General features: G+C 40.8%; 2 protein-coding genes across 3 annotated transcripts in view; one reads left to right on the top strand and one right to left on the bottom strand.

Annotated features, from left to right (window-relative positions):
- The first annotated feature begins 1,282 nt into the window (after nucleotides 1–1,282).
- FAM8A1 (family with sequence similarity 8 member A1) lies at nucleotides 1,283–9,669 on the top strand. The gene is made up of 5 exons (XM_068960440.1): nucleotides 1,283–2,006; nucleotides 3,004–3,124; nucleotides 4,942–5,065; nucleotides 5,543–5,682; nucleotides 8,874–9,669. Exons 1-5 carry the CDS (start codon nucleotides 1,283–1,285, stop codon nucleotides 9,016–9,018), a joined length of 1,254 nt encoding a protein of 417 aa, XP_068816541.1. The 3' UTR covers nucleotides 9,019–9,669.
- Nucleotides 9,670–14,424: 4,755 nt separating this feature from the next.
- Nucleotides 14,425–26,518, bottom strand: part of NUP153 (nucleoporin 153) — a 65,966-nt gene continuing 53,872 nt past the window's right edge. For both annotated transcript variants that reach the window (XM_068994310.1, XM_068994311.1), the window contains 3 exons: nucleotides 22,690–22,962; nucleotides 16,397–16,568; nucleotides 14,425–15,832 (listed from right to left, as the gene is read on the bottom strand). In XM_068994310.1, the coding sequence (XP_068850411.1) occupies nucleotides 15,751–15,832; nucleotides 16,397–16,568; nucleotides 22,690–22,962 (527 nt within the window). In that variant the 3' untranslated portion in view covers nucleotides 14,425–15,750. The remainder of the gene's footprint in view (nucleotides 15,833–16,396; nucleotides 16,569–22,689; nucleotides 22,963–26,518) is intronic.

The raw sequence follows: 26,518 nt of genomic DNA, 5'->3' as shown, positions 1-26,518 counted from the left end.
TTTAAAACCACTTTTGTAAGAATAAACCTAGCTATAGGCCACCACGATCTTTCCCTTGTTTTGGATACATACTATATTGGTATTGATTTAAATAGGTCTTCCAGTGCTTCATGAAAGTCTTTTCCTATAACCTATCCATTAGCTCCTTAAGGCCCAAAGTTAAGCCTTTTACTTTCATTTCCCAGAGCAGAGTCAAGAATGATTCTGGGATTCATCATGTTGCCAACTATAACCACAGTACCTGGCCCCTGTGGATCTGTGGATCTCCTTCCTGTGTGGGACAGGGGAAACAAAGATATATACCTATCACTTAACCAACTTAAGGACTTCGGAAGGCATACTAAAATATAAATACGTTAAGGTGCCATATATAGTTCAGAGGAAGGGGAAATCATGCCTGGGCTACGGCACTCAGAGGAGGTTCCAAAGCCCCGAGATACGAACCAGGCCTTTCCTGAACAGAAAATGAAAGGCAGGCGCCAAAGGTTTGAGACAACGAGTCTGAGGAAAGGCAGTTTTGCTGAGGCAGGCTGTGTCTGCAGCAGTGGGAAGTAAGATATTGCACACTCAGGTTAGCTCCAGGACAAGGACAGAATCTAGCTCTTAAATCAACATAACCCCTTTTCTCTTAACAATCAAGATCGCTGCAGCTGAGCCATACTACCTTGATAGGTCCCAGTTTGGTTATTAATTTCTTAACCTCTGAGGATATGCCTTGTATCACCTTGAGTACAAATGGGTGAAGGGACCAGTTAACTGGAATGAATGCAGGAGGAAATAAGTAACAGGTCCTGTGCTTAGAGACCAAAACTCGCGGCTGCAAACGGAAAAGGCAGCGCTGACCCCCGGACCTCTCTCTGAGATCCTCCTCCTCCATCAGCTGTTCCTCCAGGAGCAGCCGGAGTCTACAACCCGTGAGACTATCTGGAGAAGCCTTGGGCCTTCAACTTCGTTAAAATCCACAAGAGGTGTGTGTGGGAGGTGGGGGCAGTGGCGGGCGCGGAGGGGTGATAGTTGAGCGGAACTAGCGATAATCCCAGAACGCCCAGCTGAGTAGCGCCTCAACAACCATAACCAGCTTGGCAGCTCCGAGCGCGGTTCCACGCCCCGCCTCCTTGCTCCGCTCCGTCCCGGCGACGTCCACGGGGCGGGGTTTCCGCTTCCTGTGGCGGATTGTTGACGCCTGCGGCTGCTGCGGTGGCCACCGGGCCGTTGGGGAGGGGCCAGTAGGGAAGGGAGACGGCGCAGTGACAGGACGGCCGAGGGTGCCGCTGAGGCGACGATGGCGGAGGGGCCAGAGGAAGCCAGAGGCCGCCCTCCCGGGCAGGACGACGGCGGAGGGAACCAAGAGTCCGTTCCTTCCCTAAGAGGCCTTCCTGCCGCCGCCGCCCCCCTGTCCCGGGACGGCCCGCAGGCCGAACCCCAGGCCCCGGGCCGGCCCCCAGCCTTGGGCCTCGCGGCCGCGGCTGAGAAATCGGAGCCGCCGCGCGAGCTCGAGAATCGCGGGGAGGCGGCCTCCGGCTCCGACTCTGGCTCCAGCGCGGGGCTGCAGGAGCCGGCAAGCTGTGAGGCGTCCGAGGCCGCGGCCCCCCCGGAGAAGCCGGCGCGGCTGAGCGCCCGCGAGTACTCCCGGCAGGTGCACGAGTGGCTGTGGCAGTCCTACTGCGGCTACCTCACCTGGCACAGCGGCCTGGCCGCCTTCCCCGCCTACTGCAGCCCCCAGCCGCCCGCGCCCAGCTGCCCCCCGGCCGCCGGCGCCGCCGCCGCTCCCCCGGCAGCCGCGCCGCCGCCCCTCCAGCTGGGCTATTACAACCCCTTCTACTTCCTAAGCGCCGCGGCAACCGGGCCCGAGCCGGGGGCGTCCGCCGGTATCACCACCCCGGCTCCGGTCGCCGGCCCGGCAGCCCGCGCCCCTCACCTGCAGCCGCCGGTCCGCGCAGCCGCGGCCACGAGGGTGGGACCGGCCGCCGCTTCGCGAGCCCCGAGCGAGACCGGGCGGCAGGCAGGTGAGAGGCTCTTCGGGGCACGTGCTGGGGTGGGAGGTGGGGGGCGGGAGCCCGCAGGCTCTGCCCTGCGCTTGTCGCTGCTGCTGCCATTCGCCGTTGTTTCGCCGTGTCTCTCAGTTCCCAGGGTGTCCAGCGAGGCCCCACTTTCCTCTTCCTTTAGACCTGGCGCTCCGGATCCATTCCCTTACTCCCCGGACTAGTCGCTTCCAAACGTAAAGAAATGTTTGCTGCTCAAACCACTTGCTGTTACCTTGCTGTCCACTTTCTGGAGTGGGACCCAGGCTTAATTCTCAGATGGCAAAGCCGGTTTGGGGGGAGGGGAGGTGTTGGCCGCTAATGCTGGTAATAATCCAGACATGGATTTATAGTTTATATAACTTTTATAAATTAGCGACAATGGAACTGACGGATATTAGAGATTTTCATGAATTCAAATGGAATTATGAACCTTGGCTTAATCCTGTATATTGTCTGTATTGTCTCTTTACTTCTGTATGGATATTAGAATGTTTTGAATTATTGACACCTTTTAGTTTATATTTATTTTATTCAGGTAATATGGGACAAGTTGCCTGAATTTGATCCAGAATTTAGGATGGCAGCTTATTAATCACTGAATTTGTTAAATACATAGAAAGCCAGACAAATGAATAGGGGTAAGATGAGCCGCACAGGGTTTAATTTTCTGTCATAAGCTTGTAATTATTCGGGTTCTCATTTGAATCCCTGGTGAAATGTACTGAGTACTTTAAATAATGAAATTTATCTGTGAAATAATTTTTAAACATTAAGGGGTAAAAACAGCTTTAAATTGCTATGAAGTAACACTGCTGTGTTTTAATAACATGCCCTATTGAAGTCAATACCAGTAGTTGTTTCAAGGTTATACAAATTTTTTATCAGTAAGTTGTACCTTGACTTTACATTCCCCATTCATTGCCTAGCTTGGGTTACAAGGGAACGATTAGTTTTCTTAACTTTTTTTTTTAATTTACAGGCAGAGAGTATGTTATTCCATCCTTGGCCCACAGATTTATGGCAGAGATGGTGGATTTCTTTATTCTCTTCTTTATAAAAGCGACCATTGTCTTAAGCATTATGCACCTGAGTGGAATAAAGTAAGTTAAGGCCTCTTGCAGAAAGGTTTTAATGTCTGTTGTCTAGAGGTCTTAAGTTTTTTTCCATGCTTGCCAGTGATTGTACGGATAACTTGTTTGCCAGGGTCAACAATTTCTTTATAGGAACTTTGTCAGATTTACTTTCTTGTTGGTTCTAAGAAATAACCACAAAAGAGAAAAACAATAAATACTGCAAGATGTGGGAGAATTTCACCTATAAAAGTAGGTAAAAGCTATCCCCAACCCTGGTTTGATTTTATTCAGTATTTTCTTAGGCTAGGTACAAATTTTTCTCTTATAATTGTTTTCAGAGTGGAGTACCTAAAGACAAAGGCATAAACTGTTAACAATCAGCTAGATGCCATTTCCAAATGGGGCTGCCTATATACTTCAGGCAAGTTCTAAATGAATTGCAAAGTGAGCCATTTATTTGAATAGTCTTCCTTTCAGAATAATAGTCATAATAGCAGTTATCACTTGGTAAGCACTTTCTACGTGCTGGGCTTTGTATGGATTTTTTTTTTGGCCACACCACACAGCATGTGGGGTAACCTGCACCACCTGCAGTGAAAGGGTGGACTCCAGGGAAAGCATGGACTCCACTGGATACAAGGGTGGGGGGTTCCTGTATGGATTCATAAGCTTGCTACCACTATTAAGTAGAGATTAATACCTCCATTTTATTGAGATTGAAATTTGGACTTAAAAAACGTTAAGCCCAGAATTTACAAAGGTAAATTTACAAAAACAGAGTTAAGTTCAGACCCTGATAGTTCAATTTCAGGGCCTTTGTCAGGAACCTGAATGGTTACCATGATTATATCTCTCCCTCCCTTAGCCCTACACATCCAGTCAAGTACTAACTCATTTCTGTCAGAATTTCAGTTTTCATCATTATTGCTTCTCCCTGGTCCCAGTCACATCATCACTTGCTTGGATTGTAACACAAGTCTTCTAACCGATATCTCAGTTTACCATGTCCTGTCTTACATCTAATCTCATAAATTCTGATTCTGCTACTCTGCCACCTTAAAATCCTTCAGTAGTTTCTCATTGTCATCATAAGTCTTAATGTCTTCATATGTTTTAACAGATACCTTGTTTCTTAAACTCCCTTCCACGATGGCTCAGCAGTAGAGTCTGCCTGTAATGCAGTACATGGGAATGCAGGATCTTCCCGACCCTTCTTCATGTAATGCAGGATCTTCCCGACCCTTCCCCTGGGTCGGGAAGATCCCCTGGAGGAGGACATGGCAGCCCACTCCAGTATTCTTGCCTGAAAACTCCCATGGACAGAGGAGCCTGGCATGCTGCAGTCTGAAGGGTCATAGTCGCACATGACTGAGCATGAATGCTTTATTTCCTACTCACTCACTTCTCACACAATATTTGAGCCACACGGAAATGGCTATAGCTTCCATCGTACTCTCCAAGTCCTTCTCTCATTAGTCCTGCTCTCTCAAATGTTTCCCTGAGGCGGGGCCAACTTCTTTTCATCCTTCAGATCTCAACTTAAATGTCATTTTTTTGAAGCCTCCACTAAGATGTGTTCCTGGTATGTGTTTCCAAGTACCCAGTGCTTCTCTGTTATACCCTTTCCCCACTTCATTTACTTGCCATTTTATCCCCAGAGCTAGTACAGCGCTTACTCATGGTAGTGCTACTTATTTGTTGAATAAGATAATGTTTTGTGAAACTAGATAATTAGAAAAGATTAGTTTGTGATTTCAGTTAGTTTATGGCTTACACTGATGAAAAAATACCAGTGCAACTGCTCTGGTAACACATTCTCTATAACCCAAAACTGTTTTTTGTAGGGATATCTCTAAGTTTGCTATGCATTATATAATAGAAGAAATAGATGAAGACACATCAATGGAAGACTTGCAGAAAATGATGGTTGTGGCACTTATATACAGATTATTAGTTTGTTTCTATGAGGTAAGCTACTGACTTCAACAAATATTTAACGATATAATTTTAGATTATCAGCCCAAGACAGAAATATTGTAATGGAGATTTTTAATCTTGTATTTGTCTGATGTCTTTTTTTCAAAATTTTAACATAGTACCTTTTCAAGTTAAAATTCTCTGAGCGGAGAAATTTTAAAATTTCTTGGTAATACATTTCAGTCGTTTGTCCAAAAATATTTTAAGTTGGTTGTGGAACATGTAGTGTGTTTTCCCATAGAACCAACTTACTGAAAAATATGGCTTATAGAGAAATAACTGCAATAGACATCTTGTGGTATTTGAGGATGTTAGAGACCTATAGAAATGCATTAAAAGATTAAACTTTAAGTATTTCTATGGAATTCTTCCAACTTGAAAATGTTAAAACATTAACCATATGGCAGGAAAAGAATATTGGTATAGTTGAGCCAGTAAATTATTTTACAATTGTCCTTCTTTCCTTAGATAATTTGCATTTGGGGAGCAGGTGGAGCTACCCCAGGGAAGTTCCTACTAGGACTTCGAGTTGTGACATGTGATACATCAGTGCTTATTGCACCAAGTCGGGTTTTAGTGATTCCGTCCTCAAATGTTAGCATTACAACGTAAGTTCTTTTCTTAATCTACTATGTACTTATGAATTACTGTACTTAAACGTTATCAAATGATGTTACTTAAAAAAGTGTTTTTAGGATGTTGGTTCTTCTTGGCATATAATAGACTTACATTTAATAAGTTTAAAACAAAGTTTGAATGTTTTTCAATAACATTTATTGACTCCTTTTCAGTATACACATCTTCAAGGGTAAGCATTTTATGAACTGGAGGCCACAATAATGAGAAGATTGGGGTGTGCTCCAGGCCTACTTTTGTTTATGTTCTCTAGGTCAGTAGTTATGGAGTTTAGTTAACTATTCTGCCTTGAAGCTTCCTTTTGGTAACAGTTGTGAGTACCCCATCTTAAATAGGCAATAGGAGTTTTGACATGCTCCTGCTTTTCAGTGAAAGAGGTTGTAATACTCAAAGTATTCATGGCTAGCTGTTGGCATCTGGCTCTGGGGTAAGGTGTCAGTCAGTCGTGTCCGACTCTTTGCGACCCCATGAGTCACAGCACGCTAGACCTCCCTGTCCATCACCAACGCCCAGAGTTCACCCAAACTCATGTGCATCCAGTCGGTGATGCCATCCAGCCATCTCATCCTCTGTTGTCCCCTTCTCCTCCTGCCCCCAATCCCTCCCAGCATCGGAGTCTTTTCCAGTGAGTCAACTCTTCGCATGAGGTGGCCAAAGTACTGGAGTTTCAGCCTCAGCATCAGTCCTTCCAGTGAACACCCAGGACTAGTCTCCTTTAGGATGGACTGGTTGGATCTCCTTACAGTCCAAGGAACTCGCAAGAGTCTTCTCCAGCACCACAATTCAAAAGCATCAATTCTTCGGTGCTCAGCTTTCTTCACAGTCCCAACTCTCACATCCATACATGATCACTGGAAAAACCATAGCCTTGACTAGATGGACCTTTGTTGGCAAAGTAGTATCTCTGCTTTTTAATATGCTATCTAGGTTGGTCATCTGAGGTTATTGATATTTCTCCCGGCAATCTTGATCCAGCTTGTGCTTCTTCCAGTCCAGCGTTTCTCATGATGTACTCTGCATATAAGTTAAATAAGCAGGGTGACAGTATGCAGCCTTGACATACTCCTTTTCCTATTTGGAGCCAGTCTGTTGTTCCATGTCCAGTCCTAACTGTTGCTTCCTGACCTGCATATAGGTTTCTCAAGAGGCCAGTCAGGTGATCTGGTAGTCAAGGCTATGGTTTTTCCAGTAGTCATGTATGGATATGAGAGTTGGACTGTGAAGAAAGCTGAGTGCTGAAGAATTGATGCTTTTGAACTGTGGTGTTGGAGAAGACTCTTGAGAGTCCCTTGGACTGCAAGGAGATCCAACCAGTCCATTCTAAAGATCAGTCCTGGGTGTTCTTCGGAAGGAGTGATGCTAAAGATGAAACTCCAGTACTTTGGCCACCTCATGCGAAGAGTTGACTCATTGGAAAAGACTCTGATGCTGGGATTGATTGGGGGCAGGAGTAGAAGGGGATGACAGAGGATGAGATGGCTGGATGGCATCACCGACTCAATGGACGTGAGTTTGAGTGAACTCTGGGAGTTGGTGATGGACAGGGAGGCCTGGCATGCTGCAATTCATGGGGTCGCAAAGAGTTGGACACCACTGAGCGACTGAACTGAACTGAGGTTGGTCATAACTTTCCTTCCAAGGGGGAAGTGTCTTTTGATTTCATGGCTGCAGTCACCAACTGCAGTGATTTTGGAGCCCCCCAAAATAAAGTCTGACACTGTTTCCCCATCTATTTGCCATGAAATGATGGGACCAGATGCCATGATCTTCGTTTTTTGAATGTTGAGCTTTAAGCCAACTGTTTCACTCTCCTCTTTCACTTTCATCAAGAGGCTTTTTAGTTCCTGTTCACTTTTGCCATAAGGGTGGTGTACAGATAGTGATAATGGAAGTTGTGGCGGTGAGTAGATAGTCATCAGCTGAGCAAAACAAGGTTCCAACTGGAATTGCTGCCAGAATGATTCAGAGTCAGATGGTTATATAAAGAAATATAGAGAGACTTTAGAAGAAGCCTGGGGTTTGCTGATATCTTCAAAATTTCCTTACTTTTGTGATTCTCATATCTTGGGCTACTACTTTTACTGAGAATCAATATTGGCTAATATTTGTTGAACACCCTGTAAACCAGGCACTGTTTATTCCACAAGTAATAGTTGGTAGAAAATGAACCTAAAACCAAGTCAGTCTGGATTCAGAGCCCACATTCAGCTGCTGTGCTATTCTGTAACTGTTCAGTGCACTAAAAGGTAAAAATCTAATGATAGTAGAATAATTTCCCATTCTAAGCTCCTATTGAAAGCTTTTTAAAGCTTTCCTTAATCACAGGACAACAGGGACTTCTGTGGTGGTCCAGTGTTTGAGACTTCTCACTTGCACTGCAGGGGGTGGGTGCAGGTAGAATTCCTGATCAGGGAACTAAGATCCCACAGCACAGCCAAAAATAAACCACAGGACCCCGCAAAGAGAGTTGATAAACCAGTAATTTGAAATGCTGGCGCTCTTCACAGAAGGTAGAAAACAGTACTGTACTAAACCTACTCAGTTTAGAAGATAGTGAAAACATACAGAAAAGACAGACATTAAAAGTAGTGAGTGACCATAGAAAAGGTAAGTAAAGGGAAGTTACTCTGTTCTTTTGGCAAAATACTAGAAAATACTGTAAACTTTTAGCTCATATTCTCAGACATTATTGCTTTTCATGTGAAAGTTCTAAAGTCTAATTTTATGTTATGAAGTCTTTACAACTGGCCCAGGTGGTTTGATCATAATGATGCTGCTGCTAAGTCGCTTCAGTCGTGTCCGACTCTGCGTGACCCCATAGACGGCAGCCCACCAGGCTCCCCCGTCCCTGGGATTCTCCACGCAAGAACACTGGAGTCGGTTGCCATTTCCTTCTCTAATGCCGGAAAGTGAAAAGTGAAAGTGAAGTCACTCAGTTGTGTCCAACTCCTAGCGACCCCATGGACTGCAGCCTACCAGGCTCCCCCAGTCCATGGGATTTTCCAGGCAAGAGTACTGGAGTGGGGTGCCATACTTAAAAGTAATTTAGATATAAAAGGTTAAAACTCTCAATTATACTTTGAATGTTTTAAATACATTTTGAACTTGATAGTCTACTAATATACGATTTTTCTTTTTTCTTTTTTTGCTTTAATTTCTTCAGGTCCACTATACGAGCTTTGATCAAGAATTTTTCTATTGCTTCTTTTTTCCCTGCCTTCATCACACTGCTGTTTTTTCAGCATAATCGAACAGCCTATGACATTGTAGCCGGAACCATTGTAGTAAAAAGAAATGGGGTCAGATGATGCCCCCAAAAGCCGTGAATTCCATATTCTCTGGAATAATGACAAGACTAAATTATGTGTCAAGGCCATCAGTGTCCCTGGGTTACATTAATTGATTTAGAAATTAAAGCAGTCGATCCAGTGTGATGCAGGTGACTATGCTGAAAGTATTGATGTTACCTGAATGCCAAAGAACTTTTCCAGAAGAAAAACCTGTTGAGTCCAAGTGTTAAAATTTGTATATCGAACAGAAAGCAAGTGGTGTCATCAACAACAGACAGTATATACTTAAGATCTAAGGTGTTAAAATTTGCTGAATACACTTTGAGCTTTGAAATCTCCAAATGAAACTTTAAATTATTTTGGTTTATCCCAAAATGATGGAATACGTCCAGTTGTGTTTTGTAAACACATTATTCTTTTAGTTAACAGTCTGGAGGAAATTTTCTTCTTTGCTTTTTGCGGGGAGGGAGTGGGGACACACTTTATAATCCACTTAGCTCCCATCCCAGGAGGTGGTGAGTTAACTACAAGGGGAAGGTTGAAGCCAGCGGAGCAGTTCCCTGATCTGAAATGTTAACACCTGTACTGCAGTTTACTGCAGGAGTGATGACTTAACAGCTACTCTTAATGCCTACACATGTATTTCGGGATAAGTATTGCATGATGAAAAAGTATTACGTCATATTGCTATCTTATTTTTTTTTTTAAGAAAAAGGTAAGTTAGTGATTGCTTTTAATGGGGTGGGGTGGGGGGGGGTAAATTTTCACTGTAAGTTTAAATTGAAATTCATGTGCAGATGTTCTCCGTACCCTAAATCGAACTATAAATATGTGGGGGAAAGTTAGTTCCATCAATCTGTGGCATATTTACTGTAAAACAATACTCCCAGTATGTGCACAGCATGAAGTATTAGTGCTCTTCAGTGTTCTAAGTGTAACTTCTCTTTGTATACAGGATATTCACATACTAGTTTTAGTTTATTATACTCCATAACTTTTGAAACATCGAGGAGTTCAGTAATCCTGGCATTTCATGATTAAATACAGTAGCCTATGAAATACTTAGCAGTCTTCCCATTAGGGACTGTTCTCTAACAAGAGTAGCATGTCCAGACACTAAGTTCTTTGGTTCTGAGGGCCGCCAGCTCACGTGGAGTCCGTCAGGGATGACGTTTTGAGGGAAATGTGTAATACTGTGTATTGTGTCGCTGAGTTGTGTGTGTGCTTTTGTTAGATGGCCCAGTTAGCTGTGCTGAGATATATCTGAACTAAAAGTTTTCTTTCTTAGGCATTTTCTGCATTTTCTCTATTTTTTCCCCCCAAAACACTAAGCTGTACTGAACAGTTCATATCTCAGGTGCTTACAGGATCAATGGAGGCTTTATTTTGGTCACAATAAATACATTGCTATATTACTGTATCAATTTTTAAAGTGGGTCTTTTTGACATTTAAAATGTATTTTCAGTTTATAGAAACCTTAACAATGTCCTTAATACTTCTGATTGTAAAATTTCATAAAACATGGATTTAATATAAAATTATTTTAAAAAACATCACGGAAAGCCTGTTAGTTAAATATGTTAAATTACTAAACAGATCATTCACTTGTTGTTTCTGGGAAGATAAAGTGTTATGGCCCTTCACAGTAAACAAACCAAAACCATCCACTAACTTTGTTAAAGCAGATTATTAGGAAATGTTACATACTTGGTTACATAAATGGTTACATACTTAACTGATTAGTAGTGTATACATTATTGACATATACACACCTCTTTGTCCTGGATTGGGAATTCGAGTTGAAATGTACTCTTACATATAGCTGTGGAATTCATCTTTAATGTATACTTTCCTCTCAGATAACTGGATGGTTAACTACCTGGGCTATTTTTACTTATACAGTAAAACAAAAGTAAATACATAGTCCAGTTTGATTTATACATTAAAATATTGCACATCTGCTATACACAGTTGATTCAGATTAATATCTATATAGATGCGTTTAGAGCTATCTCAGGATTCAAGTTAAACTATGTAGCCCTACAAAATAAACATTATTCCTACTCTGTCTGCCTTTACATGAAAATCCAAGTCTGGTTATGAATGTAGGACTTAGGGAAATTTTGGATTCCCAAATTTGAGGGGAAATAAATGACAAAATGGGGAAGGTTTTTTGGGGTGGAGCCCTCTATTTTCAGTATACTTTATTATACTTCATTTATAGAAATGCTGACTTTTCTGTGTAGAGCCTCATACTGCAGCTCTACAGCCTAAAAAGGCAAAAAGAAAGCTGTCTTCATCGTATAAATATTATTCGTCACTTGCACAAGATAATAAAGGAACAAAAATTAGAAGTCATGCTGAGAATACAATTTCAATGAACATACCATACATAAAATGACAAAACAGGCAGATAATTTAGGCATCTAGAAAACCTACCCATTACTAAAGCAGCTTGAGTAGCCCCAGGACCTTGAGAAAAAGAAGTGTATGCTGGGCTGAGGCAGGTGAGAGAGTGGTGGCAAGCAATGTGCTTTTAAATCCGTGACTAAGAGAGAAAGCCAATACTTCCTGTGATACTCATGTGGCACTGGTTCAGAAGCTACTGCTTTCTACCTAAATAGTCACCTCATTTCTGGCCAAATATTTAGGACTGAAAAAAAAATGCATTATATTTGAGAATTTTGTTTAAATTTGTATAAGTCTTCAGTATTTGTTTCAAATGACAATAAAAGTTGTTTCAACTCTTAAAAAAGGATTTTTTCCCTTAAGTAACTCGCTTGGGTGTATGGAGGCATAAATAGTTCCAGCAAAACAAAGACAGGAGTTGAAAAATTGTTGCTACTTGGGGATAAAGGGCTTTTTGATGGGAGCATGGGTATTAAATATTTTCCTTCTATACTTATCTCTATGAAAATAGGCTATTCTTCCTTTTAAAGAATATTCCTAAATAATGGCAGTATTCCTAAAATCTGGCAAGTATTTCAAGTACTTGCCACTTCTCACCCCTCTATGCCAAAGGCCAAAATTTATCAATATGTACTTGCCTGGGTAAAATTCATCTCAGATTGTATGCGTATTTCCTTGCAGTTTCATTTATAGTATGGTGTGACCCACAAACAGTAATCTGATGGCCTGTCTACTAAATAAAAATTCAGCATTCTATTTTTAATAATTGATATGCCACCACTTTGTATTGTCTCAATAAATACCTGGTCACCAATGCTTTTGTGTTTTGCCTATTTCTTTGAGGTTTGCTCTAGAATCTCTTGCTTCCAAATACAGCTGCTCTAGTATTCTCTGCCTTCAGGAGATGAGTACTTTCAGAAATAGAAGTCTACCCAAAAAAAAAAAATCATCATCCACTTTGAGGTATATTCTTTTAGCAAGTCACTCAAGTTAGCTGTAGATGACTAAGCTTTTGATATTAAACTAATCCTGTCCATTCCGTAAAAGCTGTTAACCATTCCAGCCACCATGCAAGATATTAAAGACCCACGTGACACACGAGGAGTAAGAATTCAGTCACAGCTAGTCAAGGAGCTGGGCAATTTAATCTTATTCCGGTCTTATGAGCATTCCCGATTCAAACATTTACAACAAAACTAGACTGACAGGATACAAAACAGGTTCCTCAAGAAATAAAAAGATAATAAAAGGTAAACTTAAATGGAGTTAAACTATAGTGTGGTCTGAGTCCTGTAGACAATGTGCTGTTAGGCACCCAGCCACTCCACTCTGAACTACAGTGGATGTCAGAGAAAAGTTTCTAAAAGTCACCCCACATGAAAAGGAAAGGAAAGCTCTGACATAAAGCTGTTGTGTGTAGCCAGACTCAACACATTCCATTTTTCTCAATTTTACTATACCAAGTTTGTCAGTTTCCAAGACAGGGCAGGGCCAGCACCTGACATACTAATATTAAAGAAACCATAAGTTCTTGCCCAGGTTAAACCAGGAAGTTCATGGACTGGTTATAAATTGCTAACATTAGTCCAACACTTTTATCTCAAGTAATAAAATCCTAATTACATGAATAATTTTAAGAGAAATTCATAACATATTAGCTAAAGACTTAAACTTCAGTTGTCTGAACTGTACTTTTAACATCTCAAACTGTAAATTACTAAAACAAAACAAAACAAAACACTAGAAGCGGCACGCCTGGACCTCAGGCGTCGCAAGTCTTCCAGGCACTTATTTAATGATTTTTTAACACTATCTGAACCCAGTGAGTACATGAATCTCTGGTGCATAGGTCTGAGAATATACATTTGCAACACCCCACCAAACATACTGATACACATTCAGTGAGAACAACTTGACTCTTGCAAATGAACTGAATTATATAAACATACCTGATTATTCAATCTTTCTGCATATGGCTTTCTTATGCCATATGCAGATTATTTTCAGTTAAAAACAGTTCCTCATTGATCCAGCATGAAAAGTGGGCTATTTATTTTCTTTCCATAACGTTTCCCCACGTTCCGCAAACAGCACTTCACTTTCACCTGTATATGGAGTTTGGAACCCAAGGCTGCTATTACAGCCACAAGGAGTGGGTCTGCAGCCTGCACCAAGCTGATGAAGAGATACGTTGGCTGGGCTTCAGTAGGGAAAGATATGTGGTTGGAACTGCGACCAGGAGTGTTCTATAGCTGCCATGTGCAGCCTAAGAGTTAAAGCAATAGAGGTGAAAAAACAAGTCCCAAGTCCCAAACAACTCTAGCCCTAGAGATCTCAGTTCTGGGGGGGATAGGAGACTTCATTTTTATAACTCGCCCTGTTTGGTTTTTGGTTACTAGCTTTAAAAAAAAAAATTAGTGAAATATTTCTGGTACATTTTTAATGAAAAATCTTTCGCAGAATAGAAAGCTTAATATCCTCATCCATATGGGTCTAAAACAATGACTAAGAAGGAAGGAACATGCAATTTAGTTAAACATTAACACCCCACACATTTCCAAATTACTCCATTAGTATTCACCATCATCTTCTGCCTTCCAAACAGGTTCATGTCAAACATTTATTATTTAATAAGTTGAGAATTATAAATAGAAAATTCCTACTCCAAAGCTAGCACGTGATGATGGCCTAAGACATTTCAGTAACAGAAATCATTTCCCTGGAAACACAGAAAAGCTCAAACATTTTAAAGTACTGATTTTAGAGTCTAACTACAAGTTCAGTAAAATAAAAGTCACCATAAAATTATATGTTCAAATTGAAGAATAAAGTTATCAAATGCTCTCCCCCAAGAGCTCTTTTATGGGCCATAACAAAGAAATCTACTTCTTAAAAAAAAAAAAAAAATCCATAAAACAATCCAAAAGAAATCGCACAAAAGGACCACTTAAGTTTTTGTGGGCCACTAGGGGTATGTATCTCCAAAAATTCAGTCAATAAACACTGTCTAGTCACCGATGAAGGAAGATACAAGTACAAACAGAAATTGTTGTTTCCATTTATTTTCTACTTTAAAAAGGTATGTCAATTTATATGCAAAGTAGGCATGATTCCTAGCACCAGACAAAAATGCAGCGAGCGTACCTTCAGACATTTCCCCTTCACTTAGGAGCTGTCCAAATCACTTAAATGTATTCTTTGGAATTTCTCTAACTGACCACTGTTAACTTCTATAAAAAGATTCCCTTCCACTAACACTTTTACCTTCACTATAATTTAACACTAGAGCAAAAAGTATTTCATAATTTTTTATTGATGGCATTTATCCCATGGTTTAACATGTTAATTATACTGTAATAAACATGGCTTTAATATTAAACTTTTCCTTATTATCCAAAGTCACCACAGTCCATTTCAGTAAATATAAAAATATATGCTTAATACTTTGTACAATACTGGTTTTTGGTCCAAACAAAAACTGGATCAGAAAAGCCAATAAACTCACTTTAAGAATCCCCAATTTTTTTTTTTTTTAAAGATTTCCAAATGGATTTAGGCAACTTTGAATAATGGGATTTACATAATAAAATCTGAGACAAGACTAAACAAACAAAAAAAATTTCTAACACAAAATTAAAATTTCAAATTCACAGATTTATGTTATGCCAAAAAAGTACAGAAACAAGATTGTATTTACACAAGTTTCATAATAAAATAATGAAAAAGGCAAGACAGGTGATAGTCAGAAGAATGACAATATAGAAATAGCATATAATTATTAAATGGAGAACGAACTAGATCTAACAAGTCCTTAGCATGGACCATTCTTTAATCAGGCTTCCTCTATCAGAAAATTTTAGTGCACGATACACCCAACTCACTCACTTCACACATACACCAGCACAAACTCAGCATAGAAATCATTCATTTCAACATTCTCTAGTCTATACAGAATTCCTCAAATATAATTACAATTGCAATGCGTTCCATAAACGCATATCAACACGCACGGTGGTGCAGACGAAGAGGTTCTATACAAAGCCATTCTCCGAGCAGACTCGATGCCTGGGTTCTGCCAGCCTATGCCAAATCAGTGAATAATTTGCTGGATCATAAAATAATTTTGCTGAAGAATCAGTCACCAGTCTAGCTATTATTTTTTTTAAAAAGGGGGGTAGGAGAGGTGAAGTTGGGCTTCTATAAAGAAAAAAGGAGGAAAATTCCCAAATTAAAGAAGTCCTTAGGCAGATCTGACTTCAGATAACCCAGTATTATAGTACAATCCAGTATCTGAAAGCAGTGCACCAGCTGTTAACAGTGTATGTAACACACCATGACCTTTATTTCTTGCGTCTAACAGCAGTCTTTATCTTTCGACCAGAAACCGAAGTTCCAGAAGAAAACATGTTTTTCCCATTTGACCTGCGAAAAATAAAAACTCTGTAACGTGACATGATGCTCACATAAAATCTCACAATCATAACACTGTGTGACTGGTGATGGGGAGTGGGGAGACAGTGTTACAGGAAGCACACTGTTACACCGCATACCTACACCTATACACACACACACACACTCATGCTCTTTTGCTTGATAGTAATACGGTAAATTGGTGGAGAACATACTTGATTTTACCTCAATTATACTGCACCTGGAGAAGGCAATGGCACCCCACTCCAGTACTCTTGCCTGTAAAACCCCATGGACGCAGGAGCCTGGTGGGCTCTAGTCCATGGGGTCGCTAAGAGTCGGACACGACTGAGCGACTTCACTTTCACTTTTCACTTTCATGCATTAGAGAAGGAAATGGCAACCCACTCCAGTGCTCTTGCCTGGAGAATCCCCGGGATGGGGGAGCCTGGTGGGCTGCCGTCTGTGGGGTCGCACAGAGTCGGACACGACGGAAGCGACTTAGCAGCAGCATACTGCACCTTGGTGATTCTAAACACACACACACGCACATATCTCAACAGAAAGTTCTCTTACCCCACAGTAAACGCTGCTGAAGCCTGGCTAAACTGAAAGCCACCTGAGCCAGAGGGCTGGGCTGAGGCCGCGGGTGTGCTGGGACTCGCACCAAATGTGAACACTCCTGACGGATTGTTGTTGGTGAAGTTGAAATTTGTCGCAGTGCTGCTGCCAAACTGGAAAATGGAACCTGAATCGTTGAAGCAGAAAAACCTCATTAAGGTAAAAATGATGGTTTTCTAGTTATGACTCTTGACTTTTACATAGAAAAACATGTGAAGGGTTAAGTTCTCCTATGGTCACTTATATCTGACACCCTCCAACAAGTGACCCAACTCACCCGTGACCAAGGGGAAAAAGGGCTGAGTGGACTTCTGACTGAGATTGTACAACCAACATATTGAGCGCTACCTTTTTCAAAACTTATGTTAAAATCGCAGTAAGGGGAATTTACAAAGGTAGGGATAGAAAGAGACAACAGAACAAAATCTAGAAGCTGGAAGCACGACAGGAGCCAAATACTAAACTGGTAGCAAGAGAAAGCACAGAAGGCATTCCATTTACACTAACCATCTCCACAAGGTTTAGGTTCCAGGTACTTCTGGAAGTGAGAACGAAGTCTGCTTCTTAAATAGTTACTCTACCATCCTGCCTGTTTTTTTTTTTTTTTTCCCCACTAACTGTTTAAGAAGCAGATACCCAGATCAATCCCTCCCCAACAAACAGGATGAGAACTCTCCTCCTCTACCTAGCAGAAGTACAGACTTCTAGTCTCTGGAGAGGCCTCTGGACCGGGGCCCATCACACACAGAGGCAAGGATACCTACTGAAAATAGAAGGACTAGGAGCAGGCTGAGTATAACGAATGCTGAGAACTGCAGCCTTCCGCCCTGACTCAGCTCCCAAAACACTGGCAATCACGAGGATTTATGCCCTTCAGACAGGAGGCTTCAAGAACCTTCTCTGGGGAATGTGACAGCCCAAAAGGAGAAACCTGAAGATACTAACATTCAGCTCTTGGCAAGAGGACAAGCCAGTTAGAGAAACCTACAATGATATTAAAATTAAACCCTTTGCCCAATGGGCAAACAACCTGAACAGAGATTTCTCCACAGACAACACATGGGCATATATAATAAGGATGCTCGACCTCAGCAATCATCAGGGGGAATGCAGATCAAATCCACTAGGAGATATCATCTCTCAGAACAGCTATCGATAAGAAATAGCAAGTGCTGGCAAGGATGTGGAGAAAAGTGAACCCTTGTGAACCGCTGGTGGAAAGGTAGATTGCCACAGCCACTAAGTAAAACAGTATGGAAGCTTCTCAAAGTTAAAGAGAAAACTACCATATGATCTAGCAATCCCATTCTAGGTATTTACCCAAAAGACTTGAAACCAGGATCTCAAAAAGATATCTGGACTCATTCACTGCAGCATTATTCACAATAACCTAAGTAGAAACAACCCAAACATCCCCAGACAGACGCACAGATAAAGGAAATGACGTGTCCACATAAAATGGAATATTAATCTTGCAATCTGAGAAAAACATGGACACATCTGGAGGATATTAAGTGAAATAATGCATGAGTTCACTTCTATGAGGAATCTGAAATAACCAAATTCACACAAGTTGAAAGAACAGGGGCTGCAGGGAGAGGTGGGGGTGGGGAGAAACGAAGAGGCACTGTTCAGAGCAGGTGTAAAGTGTCAGTTATACAAGATGCTCAGATTCTAGAACTCTGTCATACAACACTGTGCCTACAGTTACCAATACCTGTGCCTTTGCTGATGAGTAGACACAACTCATGTTAAACATTCTTACTACAATTTAAAATAAACAAAACCCAAACACTATGAGTAAGAGGCAAGAAGCACCAGATATCTGAGGGAAGTATTTCGTAAGAAACACTAAGACTGAAGTAATAATAAAAAAAGCAATTTGGAGAAGCAAAAGCTAAAAGCAAAAGCAAAAGCTATCAAACGGAAAAACAAAACAAAAACTCACTGTTAATATCCTCAAGAGATCAATAGGTAACACATATAAAACAAAAGCAGAAGGATATAAAAAAGAACATCGACAGAACAATTTACACTAAGAAAATAAGCAATAATACATGCAGAAGTAAAATCTCAGCAGGTGTGTTTCAAGATAAAATTGAGAAAATCTTCCCAGGAAATACAACAAAAAGTGGGAGACAAAGGGAAAAAAATGGAAGATAAAAAAGAATGAGGTGCAAAATCTCCAAAGAAATAATTCAAGAAAATTCCCATGAAAGCAGCTTATAATAAATAGGACACACGGCCTTCCTAACATCATCCAAGGATAAAATGGATCCAGACCAGGAACATCCTCATAAGCAGAGCACTGGAGGCAAAAAAGTACTCTAATGATGCTCCAGAAGGAAAAACAGACCAAAAGCAAAAGTAAAGAGACTGCAAGAGCAACTAACTCTGGGAACTAGAACATCCACAATGGGAAAATGCCCTCAAAATCATAAAAAAAAAAAAAGTAATTTCCATTCTAAATATATATTGAAACAAAATCTTACCCAACATGGGGGCAGAATAAAGATCTTTCCAGAAATATAAGGTCTCAAACTTTTCTTCCCTGTGTCCTTAAGATATCATGGGAAGAAGTATTCTCCCAAAACAAGGGCATAAGGAGGAAAAAGATATGACACTCAGGAAACAGATTCCTTTAAGAGGAAGCTAGAGGGAATCTCCATTAGAATGGTCATTAGAATGGTGACTTGGCATCACCTTGACACCAAAATCAGACAAAGATATCACAGGAAAAGAGAATTACAAGCCAGTATCAATGATGAACATCAATGTAAAAATCCTCAACGAAGTATTAGCAAACTGAATCCAACAATACATTAAAAGAAGTATATACCATGATACCCAGAGATGCAATAATTGTTCAATATCCACAAATCAATGTGATACACATCAAAAGACTGAAGAATAAAACAATATGATCATCTTAATAGAAAATATTTTTGACAAAATTCAACATCCATTTATGTTAAAAACTCTCCAGAAAGTGGGCATAGATGGAACATACCTTGACAAAATAAAAGCCATTTTGACAAGCCCATGGTGAACATATTTAACAGGAAGTATTTCCTCTAAGATCAGAACAGGACAAGGATGCCCCCTCTCACCACTTTTACTCAACATAGTTTTGGAAGTCAATCAGAGAAGAAAAGGAAATAAAAGGAATCCAAATTATAAAGGAAGAAGTGAAACTATCACTTTGCAGATGACATACTATACAGAGAAAACCCTAAAGACACCACCAGAAAACTACTAGAGCTCATCAATGAATTAAGTAAAGTTGCAGAATCAAAATTAACATACAGAAATCTGCTGCATTTCTATACACCAACAATGAACTATCAGAAAGAGAAATTAAGGAAAGAACCCCATTTATCATCACATTAAAAAGAGTAAAATACCTAAGAATAAACCTATCTAAGGAGGTAAAACATCTGTACTCACAAAACTGTAAGATACTGATGAAAGAAATTGCAGACAACACAGAGGGAAAGACAGACTAAGTCTGTGGACTGGAAAAACTAATATTGTTAAAAGGGCCATACTACACACAGCAATCTATAGATCGAATGCAATCCCTATCAAAATACCCATACCCTTAACATTATTCACAGAACTAATATTTTTAAGATTTTTTTAATATGGACCATTTTTAAAGTTTCTATCAAATTTGTTACAATATCGCTGCTTCTTTTTTTTTTCCTTAATGCTTTGTTTTTTGGCTCCAAGGCACATGGGATTTAAGTTCCCCAACCAGGGATCGAACCCACACCTGCTGCACTGGAAAGTGAAGTCTTAACCATTGGACTGCCAGGGAAGTCCCTAGTAATTTTTAAATTTGTATGGAAACACAAGAGACCCACATAGCCAAAACCACCTTGAGAAAAGAACAGAGCTGGAGGAGTCACACGTCCTGGGTTCAGACCACACTAGAAAGCTATAGTAATCACAACAGTACAGTATAGGCACAAAGAGCAAAGACACACAGACCAAAGGAACACAGCAGAGAGCCCAGAAACAAACCCACACACTAATGGTCATTAGTATATGACAAATGAGGCAAGAATATATAATGGAGAAAAGAGTGTCACTCCAATAAGTGGTGCTGGGAAAACTAGATAGCCACACGTGAAAGGGTGAAATCAGAATGTCTCCTCACACCATATACAAAAACATAAAGACCTAACCATAAAACTCCTTGAAGAAAACAAAGGCAGAAAACTCTGATATAAATTGTACCGATATTTTTTTGGATCAGTCTCCTAAAGCAAAAACAAACAAACGGAACCTAATTAGACTTCAGAGCTTTGGCACAGCAAAGATGACTATCAAAATGGGAGAAAATATTTGCTAATGGTATGATAAATAAAAGGGGTTAATATCCAAAACACATGAACAGCTCACCTAACTCAACATCTATATAACAAACAACCCAATAAAAACTGAGCAGACTTGAATAAACATTTTTTTTTCTGAAGAAGGTACCCAGGTGGTCAACAGGAACACGAAAAGATGCTGAACATCAGAGGAATGCAAATTAAAACCACGAGATATCACCTTTCACCTGTAAGAACAGCTATCATCGAAAAGAACACAAATAACAAAAGTTGGCATAGATGTAGAGAAGAGAGAACCCTCATACACTGTCAGTGGGAATGTAAATTGGTGCAGCCACTAATTATTGCAAAACAGTAAGGCAGTTTCTCAAAAAACTAAAAATAGAGCTAGCATATGACCCAGCAATTTCACTCCCAAGTACGTATCTGAAAAAAAAACCCAAAACATCAATCCCACACAATACACGCATCCCAATCAATGTTTATAGCAAGATTAAGGAAACAACTAAAGTGTCCATCAACAAATGAATGAATAAAGAAGATGCAGTGTGTATGCTTTGGAGAAGGACGTGGCAACCCGCTCCAGTGCTCTTGCCTGGAGAATCCCAGGGATGGAGGAGCCTGGCGGGCTGCTGTCTATGGGGTCGCACAGAGTCTGACATGACTGACGCGACTTAGCAGCGGCAGCAGTGTGTGTGCTTTTGCATGGCCTGGTAGTATCCCAGCATACACACAAAAAGAATGAAATTTTGCTATTTACAACAACACGTAGGGGCTTGAAAGGAGTATGCAAAGTGAACTAAGTTAGAGAAAGACAAATACTGTATGAAATCATTTATCTGAGGAATCCAAACAATGTAACAAGCTATTGAATATAACAAAAAGGCAACACACTCATAGACGCACAGGAAGAACTTCTGGTTGTTAGTGGTGAGCAGAAAGGGGGAAGAGGCAAGACAGGGGAGAAGTTAAGGGGTACAAACTATTCTGTATAATGTAAGCTACAAGGATATATTATACAACACGGAGAACATGGCCAATATTTTACATTAACTATAAATGGAGTATAACTTTTAAAAATTGTGGATCATTATGTCGTACACTTACATAATACTGGTTATCAACGAGATCAATACAAAAGCAAAAATGAAAGCCAATAAAAAAACTTAAAAAAATTATGTGGTAAAATTTCAGATACTGAGAAATAGCCAAAGTACTTGAAAAAACAAAGTAGTTATATACAAATGGGAGAAGCAAATATTAACCATGAGAAGAAATCACTAAGGCTAGGAAAAACAAAATGTTGTCTAGGAAAGAAAATCACAGTATATCATACAATGTTTGCATATTTAGCATAGTGATCTAACCACACAGTATCACTCTATTAGGACTGAAGGCATTCCTAGCTGTGTGAAAGAGAGCTAAAGTCTTCAATTTTGTATTGAGGGGTTGGGAATCATTAAATTCTTATTAAAATGATTATCATGTGTCACAGAACAGAAGAAATTTTGCTACATGTACTAGCTAACAAAATACTAACATTCAAAATTCATACCTGCAGAGGAGCCTCTGTTCACTGCAACTAGAGAAAGCCTGAGCGCAGCACCGAAGACGCAGCACAGCCAAACATAAACAAATACATACATACGTAATAAACCGATCATTTATTTAAAACCTGCACCTACCTTGTTAAAAAACAAAACAAAACAAAACAGAGTGCTGAACTGTGTTGGGAAGAGAGTTGGGAGATTTACAGGTAAATCTAAACATACACGTCTCTATTCTGCCAAGTACAAGAGATCGAAGAAAAGAGATGTGCATGGTTTCAAAACTCAAAGGAAAAAAACTGTACTGAAGACATACAAAACTCAAGTAGGGATACAAACTACACCATTACTGCATACTTACTGGAATTAGGAGCTGTTCCAGAGCCAAATGCAGACTGACTAGGCTGCTGCCCAAACACAGGAGGCTGTCCACTGCTTGACACTGTCCCAAAAGTAGGTGGTGCAGGCTGAGAACCAGCAGAAAATAATGCCCCTGAAGATGGTATAGATCCAAAACCTGGGGGGTTAGGCTGGCTGGCACCTTGACTTTGTCCAAATGTTGGGGTCTGGTTAGCACCAAACGCTGGACTGGCAGATGGTGCTGAAGCTCCAGTGCCAAACACAAAGGAGGATCCTAGAGACCCAGAGACACACTTAAATCACCACGGATGGTTAAATAGAGGATAATCCTCAATTGTCTGTAAACTGAAATGCACATATCAAGATTGTTTGCAGACTCTTACCTTGCTGAACAGACCTTATCAGGACAAGTTTTGAATTACTGATGAAGAAAATACAATGCTTGCTACCATTATTTAGTAAAACCATATAGAATCCATAAAAACTGCATTTAACAAGATTCCTATCTTGCAGCCAAAAATGTTCAGTCTTTAAATATCTAAGACGACAACTGATCTCCTATCAGAAAGGCAACATAGTGCAGATACTGACTATTATGTGATCATGTACCACTGCATAAAGAGGACTAACGTCTAATAAAATAATCTTCAGTGTCTGGTTATTTACAACATTAAAAAACACTTGAACAAACTAAAGACACTCTTAATGAGATGAGAAAATTGCTTCCAAGAGTTCCTTTCAGTTCAGTTGCTCAGTTGTGTCCAACTTTTTGTGACCCCATGAACTGCAGCACACCAGGCCTCCCTGTCCATCACCAACTCCTGGATTTCAGGCAAACTCATGTACATCGAGTCGGTGATGCCATCCAGCCATCTCATCCTCTGTCGTCCCCTTCTCCTCCTGCCCCCAATCCCTCCCGGCATCAGGGTCTTTTCCAATGAGTCAACTCTTCGCATGAGGTATTGGAATTTCAGCTTCAAAATCAGTCCTTCCAGTGAACACCCAGGACTGATCTCCTTTAGGATGGACTGGTTGGACCTTCTTGCAGTACAAGGGACTCTCAAGAGTCTTCTCCAGCGCCGGAGTTCAAAAGCATCAATTCTTTGGTGCTCAGCTTTCGTCACAGGCCAACTCTCACATCCATACATGAACACTGGAAAACCCATAGCCTTGACTAGACGGACCTTTGTTGGCAAAGTAATATCTCTGCTTTTGAATATGCTATCTAGGTTGGTCATAACTTTCCTTCCAAGGAGTAAGCGTCTTTTAATTTCATGGCTCCAATCACCATCTGCAGTGATTTTGGAGCCCCCCAAAATAAAATCTGACAGTTTCCACTGTTTCCCCATCTATTTCCCATGAAGTGATGGGACCAGATGCCATGACTTCATTTTCTGAATGATGAGCTTTAAGCCAACTTTTTCACTCTCCTCTTTCACTTTCATCAAGAGGCTTTTTAGTTCCTCTTCACTTTCTGCCATAAGGTGGTGTCATCTGCATATCTGAGGTTATTGATATTTCTCCCGGCAATCTTGATTCCAGCTTGTGCTTCTTCCAGCCCAGCGTTTCTCATGATGTACTCTGCATGTAAGTTAAATAAGCAGGGTGACAAGATACAGCCTTGATGTACTCCTTTTCCTATATGGAACCAGTCTGTTGCTCCATGTCCAGTTCTAACTGTTGCTTCCTGACCTGCATACAGGTTTCTCAATAGGCAGGTCAGGTGGTCTGGTGTTTCCATCTTTTTCAGAATTTTCCAGTTTCTTGTGATCCACACAATCAAAGGCTTTGGCACCGTCAATAAAGCAGAAATAGATGTTTTCTGGAACTCTCTTGCTTTTTTGATGATCCAGTGGATGTTGGCAATTTGATCTCTGCTTCCTCTGCCTTTTCTAAAACCAACTTGAACATCTGGAAGTTCATGGTTCACGTATTGCTGAAGGCTGGCTTGGAGAATTTTGAGCATTACTTTACTAGCGTGTGAGATGAGTGCAACTGTGCAGTAGTTTGAGCATTCTTTGGCATTGCCTTTCTTTGGAAATGGAATGACAACTGACCTTTTCCAGTCCTGTGGCCACTGCTGAGTTTTCCAAATTTGCTGGCGTATTGAGTGCAGCACTTTCACAGCATCATCTTTCAGGATTTGAAATACCTCAACTGGAATTCCATCACCTCCTCTAGCTTTGTAGTGATGCTTTCTAAGGCCCACTTGACTTCACATTCCACGATGTCTGGCTCTAGGTGAGTGATCACACCATCGTGATCACTGGGTCGTGAAGCTCTTTTTTGTAGTTCTCCCGTGTATTCTTGCCATCTCTTCTTAATATCTTCTGCTTCTGTTAAGTCCATACCATTTCTGTCCTTTATCGAGCACATCTTTGCATGGAATGTTCCCTTGGTATCTCTAATTTTCTTGAAGAGATCTCTAGTCTTTCCCATTCTGTTGTTTTCCTCTATTTCTTTGCATTGATCGCTGAGGAAGGCTTTCTTATGTCTCCTTGCTATTCTTTGGAACTCTGCATTCAGATGCTTGTATCTTTTTTCTCCTTTGCTTTTCGCTTCTCTTCTTTTCACAGCTATTTTTAAGACCTCCTCAGACAGGCATTTGCTTTTTTGCATTTCTTTTCCACGAAGTGAAGTGAAGTCGCTCAGTTGTGTCTGACTCTTTGCGACCCCATGGACTGTAGCCCACCAGGCTCCTCCGTCCGTGGGATTTTCCAGGCAAGAATACTGGAGTGGGTTGCCATTTCCTTCTGCAGGGGATCTTCCCGACCCAGGAATCGAACCCAGGTCTCCCACATTGCAGGCAGACGCTTTAACCTCTGAGCCACCAGGGAAGCCCCTCTTTTCCATGGGGATGGTCTTGATCCCTGTCTCCTGTACAATGTCACAAACCTCATTCCATAGTTCATCAGGCACTCTATCAGATCTATCCCTTATATCTATTTCTCACTTCCACTGTATACTCATAAGGGATTTGACTTAGGTCATACCTGAATGGTCTAGTGGTTTTCCCCATTTTCTTCAATTTAAGTCTGAATTTGGCAATAAGGAGTTCATGATCTGAGCCACAGTCACTCCCAGTCTTGTTTTTGCTGACTGTATGGAGCTTCTCCATCTCTGGCTGCAGAGAATATAATCAATCTGATTTCAGTGCTGACCATCTGGCGATGTCCATGTGTAGACTCTTCTCTTGTGTTGTTGGAAGAGAGTATTTGCTATGACCACTGCATTTTCTTGGCAAAACTCTATTAGTCTTTGCCCTGCTTCATTCTGTACTCCAAGGCCAAATTTGCCTGTTACTCCAAGTGTTTCTCATCTTCCTACTTTTGCATTCCAGTCTCCTAGAATGAAAAGGACATCTTTTTGGGGTGTTAGTTCTAAAAGGTCTTGTAGATTTTCATAGAACCGTTCAACTTCAGCTTCTTCAGCATTACTGATTGGAGCATAGGCTTGGATCACCATTATATTGAATGGTTTGCCTTGGAAACGAACAAAGATCATTCTGTTGTTTTTGAGACTGCATCCAAGTACTGCATTTCGGACTCTGGTTGACCATGATGGCTACTCCATTTCTTCTAAGGGATTCCTGCCCACAGTAGTAGATATAATGGTCATCTGAGTTAAATTCACCCATTCCAGTCCATTTTAGTTTGCTGATTCCTAGAATGTTGATGTTCACTCTTGCCATCTCCTGTGTGACCACTTCAAATTTGCCTTGATTCATGGACCTGACATTCCAGGTTCCTATGCAATATTGCTCTTTACAGCATCGGATCTTGCTTCTGTCACCAGTCACATCCACAACTGGGTATTGTTTTTGCTTTGGC

Source organism: Capricornis sumatraensis, chromosome 22, assembly GCF_032405125.1.
Source record: "Capricornis sumatraensis isolate serow.1 chromosome 22, serow.2, whole genome shotgun sequence".
Lineage (NCBI taxonomy): Eukaryota > Metazoa > Chordata > Mammalia > Artiodactyla > Bovidae > Capricornis > Capricornis sumatraensis.
Note: the sequence above shows the minus strand (reverse complement) of the source record. Positions and strands in the feature narration are given on the sequence as shown.

Coding starts and splice junctions, on each gene's coding strand:
- FAM8A1 (XM_068960440.1), top strand. CDS start 1,283: ATGGCGGAGGGGCCAGAGGAAGCCAGAGGCCGCCCTCCCGGGCAGGAC. Junction 5,066..5,542: donor TATTAGTTTGTTTCTATGAG/GTAAGCTACTGA, acceptor TTCTTTCCTTAG/ATAATTTGCATTTGGGGAGC. Junction 5,683..8,873: donor TCAAATGTTAGCATTACAAC/GTAAGTTCTTTT, acceptor TAATTTCTTCAG/GTCCACTATACGAGCTTTGA.